Source organism: Lotus japonicus, chromosome 3 (assembly GCF_012489685.1).
Source record: "Lotus japonicus ecotype B-129 chromosome 3, LjGifu_v1.2".
Classification (NCBI taxonomy): domain Eukaryota; kingdom Viridiplantae; phylum Streptophyta; class Magnoliopsida; order Fabales; family Fabaceae; genus Lotus; species Lotus japonicus.
The window spans coordinates 89,328,199-89,344,181 of NC_080043.1; the positions used below are offsets into that span (position 1 = coordinate 89,328,199).

General features: G+C 40.0%; 1 protein-coding gene across 3 annotated transcripts; it reads left to right on the plus strand.

Moving 5' to 3' along the window:
• Positions 1-1,527: 1,527 nt before the first annotated feature.
• LOC130747142 (heterogeneous nuclear ribonucleoprotein Q-like) lies at positions 1,528-14,515 on the plus strand. Of its 3 annotated transcripts, none has more exons than XM_057599984.1 (11): positions 1,528-1,682; positions 1,757-1,822; positions 2,481-2,996; positions 3,086-3,202; positions 3,384-3,524; positions 3,731-3,904; positions 10,031-10,186; positions 12,815-13,022; positions 13,110-13,282; positions 13,837-13,922; positions 14,063-14,515. In XM_057599984.1, the coding sequence occupies exons 3-11, from the start codon at positions 2,547-2,549 to the stop codon at positions 14,229-14,231; spliced, it is 1,674 nt and encodes a 557-aa protein (XP_057455967.1). In that variant the 5' UTR covers positions 1,528-1,682; positions 1,757-1,822; positions 2,481-2,546; the 3' UTR covers positions 14,232-14,515. The 3 variants fall into 3 exon arrangements, with proteins under 3 accessions (XP_057455967.1, XP_057455966.1, XP_057455968.1); XM_057599983.1 differs by having other exon boundaries at positions 2,538-2,996; XM_057599985.1 differs by lacking the exon at positions 10,031-10,186 and having other exon boundaries at positions 2,538-2,996.
• Positions 14,516-15,983: the final 1,468 nt, after the last annotated feature.

Below are 15,983 nucleotides of genomic sequence, written 5' to 3' on the forward strand. Positions count from 1 at the left end.
ACTCAGACTCGTTCGACTCACTCAATTTTGTTTTTTCTAGTTTTTTTTTCAAAGGTTAATTTGTAGGGTTAAATATGTCTTTTCTCCGACGCATGGCGAATTACTTATTCGGGCTGAACAACCCAACTTGTTGACAATGCCTTTGGTGCAATAGGATTCGGGCACGGCGAAGCTCTCACCTTATCTAACACCCCATTCAGGGAACTTGACTCATTCCACCATTAAGAACTCTTCTCAAATCTCAGCACTACAATGCAGACATTAAGTGCCACCGCATCAAAGGAAATCATGTTAGTTTCCTTTCCTTCGCTTATTAATATGCTTAAACTCAACGAGTAGTCCTACCTACACGCATACAAGTTACTAGAGCCCAAGCAAGGTAAAGTTTCTCATAATTGGTCTCGAGCGTTACTCAACCTTCATCCATCGTGGTCTACTTCACCATGGACTTAATTTACAACCAACTGTGAGAATACACACATAGGAAGCTAACATTCATCGCATACGTCACATAACACGAGGAATTTGACATTGAGGTAACAATGCGCGACACGCAGACAAACATGCTCTGAGAAAAATGGTCTCGACACAACTTACATTCAAGGACTCAATGGTTCACGAGATTCTACTGTTCACGTCAAATGTCGTATTTCGCTATGTGTATTGATATATGAAAAGAAATTCACTAAAATTCATCTCTTAACTCAATAACATGTGACGTCTTCATCTCTCCATCCATTTGAGTGATGATACCTCATTTTGACTTGTAGATTTTTACTTTTTAGTGGTGTTGATTTTTATTTTCTAAAATGCTCATGTGGATACAAAATGACTAAAAAATAAATAAATAAAACTTTTAATCACGCTCTTTCATCTGTTTTTTGTTTTGTTTTTATATTCTTTCATCTTCAAACTTATAAATTCCATAAACTTATTTTCTTCAAGACTTTTTATTATTTTCTTATATCATTTTAAGTGTTAGTGTACTTGAAGGGTCAACCCATTTTAACTTTTGAGACCAATAAAACAGTTTAAGAAAAAAGACCAATAATAATTGAATTGGGATATTTTATTCCCTAATGCTATTTATTTTTTCCCAACAAATAATATTGTAATATGTCAATTAAAAAATTTATATTAATATAATAATATTGATAACATGACATAAATAATCTTTAATTTTGGTAACAAGTGGAACAATAAAAACATATAAAAAATGCTACTATAAAACATCCCAACACAGAGAAGCATGCATCTGAGAGACATACTTAGCTAGAGCATCCGCCACACTATTCCACTTGCGAGTGACGCAAGTGAACGTAACACAGTAACACTTCACTCCCAATCCAAATCGCTCGAATAACTTGAATAACATCACGTGTGAATAAGCACTATCACGGTTCTCACCCAACACACAAAATAAACCAATGCATCATCCCCATGAAGAGGCATGAATCTGATGTGAATTTTCACTTTTTTTTTTTTGCATTTCAACACGCCCTGAGAAAATATCTAACTATCCAATTTACCATAATATCCTCACACTCACACACAGTAGTGACATATATCTCTTTCGACGCCTTGGTCCGCAAAGACGCTGCTTGTCGCATACCGTAATTATCCATAACAACGGCGGCACCAAAGCTTCGCGTTTCTGAGAATCAGCGAGACAGAAATCTAGGGTTCGTCAATTCCCCAATTTCTTCTATCAAATTGAAAAAATCTTTGAGCTGTGTTAATTTCCTTGTTTTTTCAGGTAGTTTTGTGCTGCTTTGTTCTTCCATTTCCCCCAATTCGCGTAGCTTCAATCCTTAATCGCAAGGTACTCTCTCTCTGATTCGTAATTTTGCATAAATTCTAGGGTTTGCCTCTTAATCTGAATGTTGCTGTTTGTTGTATGCGGGGATAGTTGGATAGACATTTTGTGTGGGTATGAAATTTGATGTGTTGTGGTTAGGGTAGTAGAAGTTATAAACAACAGTATCTCAGTGTTTGTATCTGTAAATTTGTGTGGCAGGAGGGTGCAGAGATTGGTACATTTAGTTTGGAAACTGCTATATTGTTTTTCTGAGATTCGAGACTTGATGATTCTCCTTTTTGTTCTACCATTTCTTATCCCTTTAATGCCTACTTGACACTTAACTAGTAACCTTGCATTTGAGTGGAAACTTTTCATATTTGCATTTCATGCTCCTGCGATTCTTGATTTTTTCGTTGCCACCCGTTTGACTGTTATGGTATATAAGAGCTTGCTGCTCGCTCAGACCACCTTCGTTGCTTCGTTTTGCTAATCTTTTATTGACTTGCCTGTCAATGCTGCTAATTATGTTATCATTGTCCCTTTAATAAAAAGGTCTTTCTCGTTGCGGCCCTTTAAGTCTTATCTCATTTCACGGTTCCACTGAGATTGGTTCGCTGCAACTCCTTTTTTGGCCTTTGTTTTAGTTTCCTCCTTTCGATATGTGTATACTTCTTCCCAGGAATTCTTCTGGCCTCTGTGCCTTCTACACAGTTGCCTCACAAGCTTCTTTAATTAGTTTTGTAAGATGCCTCGGGGAAAAGCAAATTCTTCATCAATTGCTAAGCCAAATGAACCAGAAAAGCCGGTTGAATCTGATGAGAAGGTCGATTTGGACGAGGGAAATGATCCTGAGGAAGAAATGGAAGAAGAAATTGAATATGAAGAAGTAGAAGAAGAAGAAGAAGAAGTGGAAGAAGTAGAAGAGGAGGTGGAAGAGGTGGAAGAAGAGGAGGACCCGGAGGAGGTAGAGGTAGAGGAGGAGGAAGAGGAAGAGGAAGAGGAAGAAGAGGAGGAAGGAGTTGAAGAAGTGGAAGAGGATGATGCCAAGATGGAAGATGATGATGAGAAGAAAAAGCATGCTGAACTTCTTTCTCTTCCTCCTCATGGGTCTGAAGTCTACATTGGTGGCTTTCCTCATGATTCCTCAACTGAGGATTTGAAAGCTTTTTGTGAGTCTATTGGGGAAGTTGTAGAGGTAAGCTTGTGCTATTGTTATTTTCTTGTGCTTACACTAAATACTGATACACAATATCACCCAGTAACTTGAAAGTTTGATGAGAACAGGTTCGAATAATGAAAGGAAAAGATTCTTCCGAGAACAAGGGCTTCGGTTTTGTGACTTTTAGAAATGCGGAATTGGCATCTAAAGCCATTGATGAGCTGAATAATACAGAATTTAAGGTAATAAGTTCATCTCAGTCACTATGTAATTCATGGCCATTACTCGTTGTAAATTGTTAGCAATTTGGCTATTGTACAACTCTAGTATTACAGACATTGTCTATGTGTAATGCAGATAATATCATTTATGCACTTTGATATATGTTCAATTCTTAACTGTATCAATTCTCCATTCTCTCAGGGTAAAAAAATAAGATGTTCAACATCTCAAGCGAAAAACCGTCTCTTTATTGGCAATGTTCCTAGAAGCTGGGGCGAGGAAGATCTGAGGAAAACTGTGACTGAGGCTGGACCTGGAGTTACCGCTGTAGAACTAGTTAAGGTATGTACTATGCTGTTGTATATTACTTTTCTTCTTTTAATTGAAAGTATCCCGGGAATATTTGTTGGTCATTCCTAAATCATTTTAAAATTTCAGAGCAATCATGTTGAATTGCATTTGCATTACCCTCATGCACAACTGCAAGTGCATAGAATCAGCATTTGGTTTTCTTATTTCATTGCACTTTTGTTTATCCTTTGTTTCAGGATGTGAAGAACATTAACAACAACCGCGGCTTTGCTTTTATTGACTATTATAATCATGCATGTGCTGAGCATTCGAGGCAAAAGATGATGAGCCCAACATTTAAGCTAGGTGACAATGCCCCAACAGTGAGCTGGGCTGACCCTAAAAATGCTGATTCCTCTGCTTCTTCTCAGGTTTTGACTCACATGCCTTCCTTATCTTAAGCCAAGCTGATAATATTGACAGTTGTTGTTAATGTGACAAGAATTTTTTTATTATAATGAGAAGTCTGCAACTATAATGCTCACATCATTGTCCTGATGTGCAGGTGCTGTTTGCTTGATTTTAAGAGCATTGTTTAATTTTTATAATGAAAGTTCTAACAGCAGGGAACATATGGTCTGTTTTTGAGATAACTGACTTTTCAGGATTTGCTTGCTTAGGAAAATAACCCCTCTGCAATTGTTTCACAGTTTTTTATATTTAGTTTCCAAATTTCTTCTTGATTATAAGTAAAATGAATCTCTTCCAGGTGAAAATGGACCTAGTTCAAAACATAGTGCTACCCACGCGATCGACCCGCCTAATTGGAGTCGGGACACCTAACCCGCCTTGCCTGGGGGGCCGAATCCACATTGCCACCCTTAGGTGTTAGGTTTTCTCCTTCCCATATCAACAAAATAGTTATTTATACGGATATCGATGGGTCGGGCTACAATGCTGCCCACATTCCAAAAAAAACCTTGCCGTCAGCAACTTGGTTCACAACGACTTTGCCCACTCTTATTGTCAAAGTAAGATAATGTGAGTCTCCTGGTTTCTTCCAATGTGATGTTCCTCCGTTATTCAAATCTCAACTTAATTTGCGCTCCACTGTCTTTGCTGCAAAAATCATCTTGTAGTGGTTTATTGGGTTCAATGCCCAATATTTCTCTAAGTATCTCTTCACACAAGCCACTGAGGAAGAGGCCCTTATATTGTTCTTCGGGCATGGGCGGCAGGTGGGAAGTCATCATCTCAAATTCCTCCATGTTTTCATCTATCTTTCCTTCTTGGAAAAGCGCCCTCAAACGCGAAAAGGATTCTTAGTGTAGTGATCATAGTACCTATCCCATTCCTACTCTGGCTCAGACTCCTTAGCACCTTGGACCAATGCCAAGTCTTCCATCTGTGCATGTCTGAGCTAACTGCACACATTTCAGGTGGTGTGTCCTGCACTGTGAAGCATGTCTCCGCCCGAGAAATCCGTCTATTGGGTCTTCAGCATTGAACATAGGAAGTTGATTTGCTTGGCATTGATGAAATATTCATCTAAGCTTACTCCAGAGCTCCAACATCCCCTTGTCCACACTCCTTTATTGTAAGTCTGGTCCACATAGGGATAGCGTTTGCTCCGGTCAAGTAGGCTGGTCTCTTTAAGTAAAAGAAAAGCAAGGGACTGATAGCCATAGACTTGAGAGATGAAGAGTTCAGCCCTCAGGGAATGGAGTCTCGGAATGAATGCATTCATTAACTAAGACCTCGCATTCACTGGACTTAATGAACTTCCCGCTCGCACTGATTGGATTGCTCCTCACTTTCAAGAGTTTGACCAACTTTCTACTAGATTTAATTGTTAAACAAACTGGCAATCAATCCTCCTATTGCTTTGCCTCCTTTGCTTCGAAGGAGTGCTTGCTACTGTTAGCCTTACCGAACTCTCTCAAAGAAAGACTACCTTCCTACTGGCACTATGCTTAAGACAGGTTTGCTGTAGTTTGCGAATAAGGATATGACTTCATCTAGGTCCAGCTATGATGGTAGACACCCCAAGAGTCGCACGGACCAGACCTACTTTCCATATATAAGAAGTCTTCCGCCTTTTTCCTTGAAGCTCTTCTCTAAATACTTTTAATTAAATAAAAGAAGGGACATTTTTTTATTTGGAATGCCACTATCAGTCTGGTGCATACTCACCTTGTCATAGGCACTCGAATTCGTCTCACACTTCGGAATGTTTTTCCGGAAGAAATTTAGCAATTTCTCCAACGCTGTTCATTAAGATACCCAGCTTAGTTGAATGGTTCTTCAACTGACTCGTACGCTCCTTCAATGTTGATTCAAGAACATTACTTCCTGGTTTTTGAGCCCTACTGAGCAGTTACCATGCGAGTCTCCAAAGCATTGAATGTTGAACTGGCATCCTCATTTGCACAAAACCAGAATTCTTCCCCACAACTAACTCTCAATGAAAGCTCCAATTGATAGGAATTGGTCCTATCTAATAAGGAGAATGCGACTATTTTATTGATTAGTCAAAGTAGATTAACAGAAAGGTAAGAGCAGAACTCCTGACTGGAAAATATTACATGCCCAATCCTAGCCCAAAAGGAAGAATAACTAACATGATCTTAGCGTGATTCCGCCACTCACAAATGTACATTCTCTATCCTGTAAATTCTCCCCCACAACTAACTCTCAATGAAAGCTCCAATTGATAGGAATTGGTCCTATCTAATAAGGAGAATGCGACTATTTTATTGATTAGTCAAAGTAGATTAACAGAAAGGTAAGAGCAGAACTCCTGACTGGAAAATATTACATGCCCAATCCTAGCCCAAAAGGAAGAATAACTAACATGATCTTAGCGTGATTCCGCCACTCACAAATGTACATTCTCTACCCTGTAACTAACCCCCCCCCTCCCCCCCCTTATCTGACTTGGACCTACGGTGGTTCACCTGAAGAACCTTGGACCTGACTTTCAGATCAGATAACCCATCAAAGTATGATCTTTCGGGCAACTTTTCCACCAACATCTAAATTTGAAATCACTGCTTATATACCCGGTACTGACCATAATTTACCAGAACATTCTGTAGTTTTAGTAAGAGGGGGAAGGGTTAAGGATTTACCCAGGTGTGAGATATCACTTTGTTCGAGGAACCTAGGGTTGGTGGCTGGCTACAAAACTTCAAGCGAGGCAATTTTTTGGCTGTCATTTGTGAAAGGAATGTCTGATGTGCCTTCATGTTGTGGCATGTGGCTAGGACTTCATTTACAATGAAATTAGAAACTGCGGCTGGTGACTGGCTAGAAATCTTCATAGGAGGCAATTTGTGGCAGTCATTTGCGAAGGGGATGTCTGATGTGCCTTCATGTTCTGGCATTTGTGCATAGGAGTTCTTTTGCAATACTTCAGACCCTAACAGATGAGCTGTTAGGTACCAGAAAAATATGAAGGAAACTGGAACTGAAATTGTATTGATTATACTGAATTTCTGGTATGAAACCCAGAAATTGTGTTAGAGAATACAAGAACAAAGGAAAATAAACAGAGCAATTCGAGAGTGCTCTTCTCTCCCAATCCTAAACCCAAAAACAAGCCTACCTCATTCTCTCACCATAACTAACATATATTCCTCTCACTCCCTAGTGGTCCCCCCCCTAGCTGTACTACTCATCAATACTAATAATAACACCTCATCAGGTGGTTATTTAGGAATCCTAACATTCTAGAAGGCCTTGTCATTTGACAGAATGCCAGTGGACTTGGGCTTCCTATTGTAGACTTTGCCAAACCTGGGCCTGGCCATAGCAGGTGCAACATCTCTCCCCCCTTGAAGATTCACCTTGTCCTCAAGGTGATGGTCTGGAAATTGTGCTATCAATCTGTCCAATTCTTCCCAGGAATCTTCAAAAGCTGGCAGATTCTTCCATCTCACTAGAACTTCTGTGGTTCCAAGGTCATTCTGTCTGGCATCCAAGATGGTTTCAGGTTCTACTTGAAGCTCCCACCCTTCATTTAGATCTTTGGGCAATGGTTGGCTGACGATCCCCTCCTTCACTACTTTTTTGAGCAAGGAAATGTGGAATACTGGATGAACTTGGCTGTCCTCTGGTAATTGAAGCTTGTAAGCAGCAGCATTGATCTTCTCTATTATAGGATAAGGACCATAGTATCTAGGGCTCAACTTTTGATTCTTCCTCCTGGCCAAACTCTTGAGTTTGTAGGGTTGAATCTTGAGATACACAAAATCCCCTACCTCAAATTGAATGTCTCTTCTATGTTTATTTGCTTGCTGTCTCATTCTGTTTTGAGCCTTCTCCAAATTTTCCTTGAGTTCATCTAGCATAAGGTTTCTTTCAGCAGTAAGCTTCTCCACTTCCTCTACTGAAGTGACAGAATCAGTTCCCCTGATGATAGCAGGAGGGTCTCTCCCATATAAGGCCTTGAAGGGAGTGGTTTTGATGGCAGAATGATAGTTGGTATTATACCAAAATTCTGCCCAAGACAACCATCTTGGCCATTGCTTAGGTCTTGTTCCTGTCACACACCTGAGATAGGTTTCAACACACCTATTTACTACCTCGGTCTGCCCATCTGTTTGAGGATGGTAGGCAGAGCTAAATTTCAGTTTGGTTCCAGCCAATCTAAAGAGTTCAGTCCAGAAAGTGCTAAGAAAAACTCTGTCTCTGTCAGAAACTATGGTATTGGGAAACCCATGTAGCTTTACTACCTCCTTTATGAATATTTCAGCCACTTCCTTAGCATTATAGGGGTGTGAGAGAGCTATGAAATGGGCATATTTGGTGAACCTGTCAACCACCACAAAGATGGTGTCCTTCCCCATTGCCTTAGGAAGGCCCCCTATGAAATCCATAGAAATATCAGACCACACTTGTGATGGTATAGGAAGAGGTAGTAACAAACCTGCTGGATTCAATGCTTCATATTTGTTTCTCTGGCAAACCTCACAATCTTGCACAAATTTCTGAATGTCCATCTTCATCCCTTCCCAGTAAAATAGAGCTGAGATTCTCTTATAAGTTCTAAAGACCCCTGCATGGCCTCCAAGAGCAGACTCATGGTATTCTTTGAGTATGGTGAGAACCTTGCTGGACTCCTTTGGTAACACTATTCTGTCCTTATAAAATAGTCTTCCCTTCCTTAATTGATACCCTGCTAGAGATTGCCCTTGTGTCAATAGCTCTTGCATGATTTTTTTACATTTTTCATCAGCCAATAACTCTTCTTCTAAGTCATTCCAGCCTTCACACTGAATAGATGAGATGGCAGAAAATTGCATTTTTCTGGACAAGGCATCTGCTGCTTTGTTTTCTACTCCAGGTTTGTACCTGATTTCAAAATCATAACCCATCAATTTGGAAACCCATTTTTGCTGATCTTCACCCATCAATCTCTGGTCAGCTAAGAACTTTAAGCTCTTTTGATCTGTGTGGATTAGGAACTTGCTACCAAGTAAATAATGCCTCCATTTCTGGATTGCGAAAACCACAGCCATTAATTCTCTTTCATATACTGATTTTGCCTGAGCTCTGTCAGATAAAGTCTTGCTCATGAATGCAATTGGTCTCCCTTCTTGCATCAAAACAGCTCCAAGCCCCTTTCCTGATGCATCAGTCTCAAGCACAAATTCCTTGCTGAAATCTGGTGCTGCCAACACAGGAACAGTAGTCATTACCTCCTTTAATTTGGCAAAAGCTAGACTGGCTTCCTCATTCCATTCAAAGTTGTTTTTCTTGAGGAGGTGGTTTAGAGGTTGAGCTAACTTGCTGTAATTCCTCACAAACCTTCTATAATACCCTGTCAAACCCAAGAAACCCCTTAACCCTTTCACTTCTTTGGGTTGAGGCCAATTCAGCATGTCATTGATTTTAGAGGGATCAGCAGCTACTCCTTGCTTGGAGATTACATGGCCTAAATAGACCAATTCTGGTTGGCCAAATGAACATTTCTTTTTATTAGCTACTAAGTGATTTTCCTGCAAGCTTTGGAGCACCAACCTCAAATGTTCCATGTGCAATTCTAAACTCTTGCTATAGATTAGTATATCATCAAAAAAAACCAAAACAAACTTCCTTAAATGAGGTTTCAAAACCTGATTCATGAGGGCCTGAAAGGTTGAAGGAGCATTAGATAACCCAAAAGGCATTACTAGATATTCATAATGTCCTTCATGAGTTCTAAAAGCTGTTTTATGAATATCCTCCTCTTTCATCCTTATTTGATGATAACCAGATTTTAAGTCCAATTTAGAAAAGATAACAGCAGAACCTATCTCATCTAATAATTCATCGATTATAGGTATAGGGAACTTATCTGGTATAGTAACCTTGTTCAAGGCTCTATAGTCAACACAGAAACGCCACCCTCCATCTTTTTTCTTCACTAGAATTGCAGGGCTACTGAATGGACTAATGCTGGGCCTTATAATCCCATTTTTGAGCATGTCCTGCACTTGAGTTTCTATCTCATTTTTCTGGTAGAATGGATACCTATAGGGCCTTATGTTTGGTGCTGCTGCTCCTTGCTGCAGTATAATAGCATGATCAGTAGGCCTCTTTGGAGGCAGCCCATGAGGTTCTTGAAACACCACAGGGAATTTTTCAATAACGGTTCTCAATTCAGCAGGGACCTCAGCTACTGCTATGTTGATACCTTCTACAAACTCATGAGAAAGACAGAAATCCAGGTCTTTGTTCTTCCTTGTGCTCTTTATGTTTTTGCAAGCTTCCTGAATTTTATTACCCTGCGGTTCTCCATGTAACACAAACTGCTTGCCCTGAAGGTTCCACTTAATAATAAGTTCTTTGAAGTTGGCCTCAATGTCCCCAAGGCTGGCTAACCAATCCATTCCCAGGACTAAATCAGTGCCCCCAAGCCCAAGGATAAAGAAATGTTGAGTGATAGGGATTCCTTGCACTACCAGTGACAAATTCTTGCACACTCCTGAATTTCTCTCTCTGGCCCCATTTCCAACTTCCACCACATATTCAGTGGTTGCTACAACAGCCAAGTCTAGTTCATTCACAATATTTTGGGAGATAAAATTGCTGGTTGCTCCACAATCTACCAGAATCCAGATTTCCCTTGTTCCAAGTCTTCCTCTAACTTTGAAAGACCTGTTAGATGTTAAGCCCTCTTTACTATTAAGAGACAATTGCAGTATTTTGCCCTCCAAAACAAACTCACCATCTTCAGCTTCTTCAAATATGTCTTCCTCTTCTTCCTCTTCATCTCCCTCAATGAGAATGAATTGGAAATGTTTCTTAGCACACACATGTTCTCTTCCCCACTTCTCACCACATTTAAAACACAATCCTCTTCTACTTCTCTCTTGCAACTCATTTTGAGAGAGTCTTTGTCCCCCTTGCCACTTCTTCTCAGGGTTCTTAGTTTCATTCCCTCCATCGTCCTGGGTCTCTTTTGGTTTGGTTTCCTGTCCAGTATTGTTCTTCCCCTGATGATTGGAATTATAACTTATGTGCTTTCCCCCATAACTTGAAGATTTGCTTCCAAACCCACCCTTATCCTTCCACCCACGTTTGTCCTCATCCTTTCCTTTTTCTCCTCTGAGAGCAGAATTTTTTTCCTCAATCAACAAGGCCCTATCCATCAATCCTGCAAGATCAGCAGCAGGGTACAATTTCATTTCAGCTTTGATTTCCTCCTGCAATCCATTAAGGAACACTCCTTTCAGGATCTCCCTATCAGCACCTCTCATGGGTGCTGCTGCCTCTTCAAAGCTTTCCCTGTAGGCCATGACACTCCCTTTTTGCTTAATGCTAAGCAAAGGGCCAAAAGGGTTCTGAACCAAGGTGGGTTGAAATCTCCTTATCAAGGCTTGCTTGAAAGGTTCCCAGGTTCTCTCCACAGCTTGCTCTTCCCACCATTGAAACCATCCCAGTGCTTTCCCTTCCATGGCAATCATCACCATCTCCAACCTCTCCTCCTCCCCTACACGACTGAGTTGGAAGAACCGTTCAACACGATTAATCCACCCATAAGCATCGCTTCCATCAAACATGGGGATGTCGACCCTTCTTCCAGTCACAGCACGCAAATGGACGCGATGGGGGTGATCGAATCGCTCCCTGCTGTGGTCTGAGGTACGCGACCCGGTTCGTGACCCGGTTCGCGACCCGGAGTGCGAAGACGAAGCGTCGCGATCTCGCTCTCTGTCTCGCGATGGTCGCCGGTTTCTGGGTGTGTTCGATCTTCCTCGCGTGCGCCTCCGTTCCCGATTCATGATGAGTCGCCGGAGCTCCTCAAATTGCTCTGTGGCCATCTCCTTCATCGTGGTAACAGATCGCTCTAGGTCATCAACTCTGGACTCCATTGCAGCTCGCGTAACCACCATAAAAGCTCCCTCAGGATCGGGAGCTCTGATACCAATGTTAGGTACCAGAAAAATATGAAGGAAACTGGAACTGAAATTGTATTGATTATACTGAATTTCTGGTATGAAACCCAGAAATTGTGTTAGAGAATACAAGAACAAAGGAAAATTAACAGAGCAATTCGAGAGTGCTCTTCTCTCCCAATCCTAAACCCAAAAACAAGCCTACCTCATTCTCTCACCATAACTAACATATATTCCTCTCACTCCCTAGTGGTCCCCCCCCTAGCTGTACTACTCATCAATACTAATAATAACACCTCATCAGGTGGTTATTTAGGAATGCTAACATTCTAGAAGGCCTTGTCATTTGACAGAATGCCAGTGGACTTGGGCTTCCTATTGTAGACTTTGCCAAACCTGGGCCTGGCCATAGCAGGTGCAACATGAGCTCCCTCTGATCCTGAATGGTGGGTTCAGTTCATTGTCAAGAGACCTGAATGGTTAAGAACTGGAGATCACAGCTATGTCAGCTGTCAGAGAGGGAACACATGCACTAATGCTAGTTGGATTGTGGCCACAATTGAGAGGAAAGATGCTATGGACACTGCAGCATGTGTAGGGGGGAAACGTAGGATTCCAGTGGCCATTGTGATGCACTGCCAACAGCAAGAGATAGTCACTGCACTGAGACACTGGGAGGACTTGCAGGCTTTTGAAACTTGGCAGCAGAACAGTGACAGCATATGGTTACGGAGAATGGTGCCACTTTGGTATTATGCTTTGACCCTTGAGAGAGGAAAAGTTGTCTGAGGGCGAAGTCATTATAATAGATGACTAATATCTAACAGGAACTAAATATGGTATTGAATATAGATTGTAAACTACTATTCTATTGAACTAGTATTTGAACTATTTTTATCCTAGATGCATTACTCTGAGCACACTGAATATAATGAATTCATACACATGCATGAACAGGTGAAAGCAGTATATGTGAAGAACCTTCCTAAGAATGTAACTCAAGAGCAGGTGAGGAAGCTTTTTGAACACCATGGGAAGATCACAAAGGTGGTTCTCCCACCACCAAAGTCTGGACAGGAAAAGAATAGAATCGGTTTTGTGCATTTTGCAGAGAGATCAAATGCTATGAAAGCATTAAAAAACACTAACAAATATGAAATAGAAGGTAATATTCGGATTTAATTTTCCACATTTTCTTAGTTATGTATTTTAACAATTCACAAATATTAATGATGTTTGTTCTAAGTTTCAGGTCAAGTTTTAGAGTGCTCTCTAGCGAAGCCACAGGCTGATCAAAAGCCTGGAGTATTACATACACAGAAGCAAGGACTACTTCCAAGATATCCACCAAGTGTTGGTTATGGTTTGCTTGGGGCTCCCTATGGCGCACTTGGTGCAGGATATGGTGCTCCCGGTCTTGCACAGGTAGTAAGTCATTTCTGTTCCCTTTAGTTATTCTTTTGTGTGTTTCTACACGAAGGTTTGGGTTAACATAAATCATTATATTGCTACTACATAGGGACATTGTAAACAAGGTTGTCAATGGCACACTAAAGCAATGCTATAGGAAACTTTTATTTGAATTTTCATGTTTTTACCTTTTTGGTAACTAGTATGTTTTGTTTAAGAACCTATTAGTTTTTTATTGTTAATTATGAATGTCATGAAACTAGCACCACTACCATTTTGGGGGTTGGCTGCTACGCACCGTTATCCAGGATTGACAACACTGATATAAGCTCTTCTAACGTGGATAGAATTGAAAGACTTACTGCATAGCATACCTCGTTTAAATGTTCAATATATTTTAAATTTCATTAGAAACCAGGTACATCAGATTTGTTAGTTTAATGCTGCATGGAGTGAATTTTACATGTTAGCTGATCTATGTACTAATACTATATATGCTATTGATTTATCCTTTCATTCACAAGCCATTAATTCTGAGATTCTGATGGTTGGAGTTGTATCTTTTGCAGCCTTTTATGTACGGAGCGGGTCAAACGCCCCCTGGAATGTCCATGATGCCTATGCTTCTGGCTGATGGACGCATTGGATATGTCTTGTGAGTAGAACTGCAAAGCGTTACTCTATATGTATAGTGTATTTATAGCATCCATATCATGACATGAAGATTGGTAGATATTGTTGAAACTTGCTATGATATTTTTGAATCCAAAGCCTGATGATTCATTTTCTCTGCAGGCAACAACCAGGACTGCAGCCGCAAGTTCCACCACCCTCACATCAAAGAGGTGGCAGGAGTGGTGGTGGTGGTGATAGTGGTGGGAGCAGCAACAGGAATTCTGGAAGTTCAAGTAAGGGAAGGCACAACAATGATGGCGGCCAAGGGCGTAGATATCGTCCATATTAGTTTTTGTTTTGATGTAGATTTAAATGTTATGGTGGCACACCCCTTCCCTTAAATATATTTTATTTTGTGCCTTCACAAGCTTGTTCATGTATTGAAGTTTGATGCACAATTGTTTTCCATTAGATATTTACTGTAGATTTATTCTTGATCACATGAATGTTTTCACTGGATTTAATGTGTTTTGAATCCTTCCTATGTTATCCCGAAGTCACTTCAGACCTTTGTATAACCAGAGAAAACCTCTAGTTCTTTCTGTAGTATAAAACTTTGCGTGCTGTTATTAATTTGTAGGCTCAAGTTTTGATTATGGGTGATTTTAGTACCTCAAGATTTTTTTGAGCAGATTTAACTTTTAAGTTGGTGCAAATCAAGGGCTTGTTTGATTACTGTTTTTAAAAATAGTTTTCTGTTTTATAGAATTAAAAAACAAAAAATCCTGTTTGGTTAAGTTGTTTTTAAAAAATTAATTTAAAAACTGTTTCCTATTTTATTGTTTTTAAAACAAAAAACTCAGAACAGAAAAAAGTTGTTTTTGTTCTCTATTTTTTAATTTTTGTTTTAGATTTGAGAAAACACGGAGAACATGTTGTTTTCTGTTCTCTCATTAATGACAGTAATGATAATTATTGGAAATTAGAAAATAGGGGTTTTCGTTCTCAGTTAGCAAGCTCGTTCTCTCGCTCTCACTGTGAGTGGCCGCCAGCCCTCTTCCTCTCTTTCTCAGGTAAATTTGCTCCTCCTCTTCTTCTATTTCTCTTGCCATAAGGATTTTCTCCTCATATTCTCTTATTTCACGTGATCTCAATGATTCAGTGAAGTAAGTTGTGGTTCTTCTTCTGGGTTCCTCTTCTGTGCCTTTTGGGCGTTTGGTTCTTCTATTTCGTTTTTCCTCTCTCTCTGTTTGTGTGGTTCTGCAATTGCTCCTTCAACAAAATCAAACGTGTTATGCTCTTCTTCTTCTTTTTTAATCATTAATTCTGGAGGCTTTGAGTTGCTGTTGTGATCATTTTTCACTGAGTTGGTCTCCTGGCTGTGCTATTTTCCTTCCTGCAAGCGCTGGTAGTTTTTCTTTGCTGAATTGAAATTGAAGGTCGTAGGGTTTTAGTCTTTTTGCTGGGATTGTGACTGGTTTATCTTTGATACTGTTACATAGTGTTTTTTTTTCCTTTGGCTTGTGTCGCTGTAGGGTAACCAGATTGCTAACTGGTTCATGTTTTCTTGCTTTCTCTTATACTTGTACATGGGTTTATAGCATCCCAGTTGCTACTATTTTATATATATATAATTTGGCCTTTCCAAAAAAACCATTTGTACATGTATATTACTTAATTTTCTCACTTTCTTTGCAATTGCTTCCCCTGTTGTTTTGTTTTGTGCTTCAAGGGCGTCGAACACTCAAACCTATTCCTCTGTTTGTTTCTTTGTTGGGCATCAAAAGCAAAGAATGGTGATGCTAGTTGTGATAAGTTACTGGAAGCAAAAGCTGCACTTTCTCGTTTTTTTATCCACTTTGAAAGCAATAATTAATTGACTTATAACTTATTATTTTAGACACATAAACATGCTGCTCAATTTCAGAAGAAAAGACATTATAAGTTATTGGGTATCATATTCAATAGAAATACTGCACCACGAGTAATCATTCCTCCACTCAAGACCCACCAAATACTGATGAAGAAAATGAGCTTGAAGATTAATACCTCGATGACATTGGGGTTCATGTAAATGTAATGATGACATTCAAGAAGTAGA

Bases quoted from the DNA above. Each gene is read 5' to 3' on its own strand.
- LOC130747142 (XM_057599984.1), top strand. From the start codon at position 2,547: ATGCCTCGGGGAAAAGCAAATTCTTCATCAATTGCTAAGCCAAATGAA. The intron at 3,525-3,730 runs GTATGTACTATG...CCTTTGTTTCAG, and splicing joins CCGCTGTAGAACTAGTTAAG to GATGTGAAGAACATTAACAA. The intron at 13,923-14,062 runs GTGAGTAGAACT...TTTTCTCTGCAG, and splicing joins GGACGCATTGGATATGTCTT to GCAACAACCAGGACTGCAGC.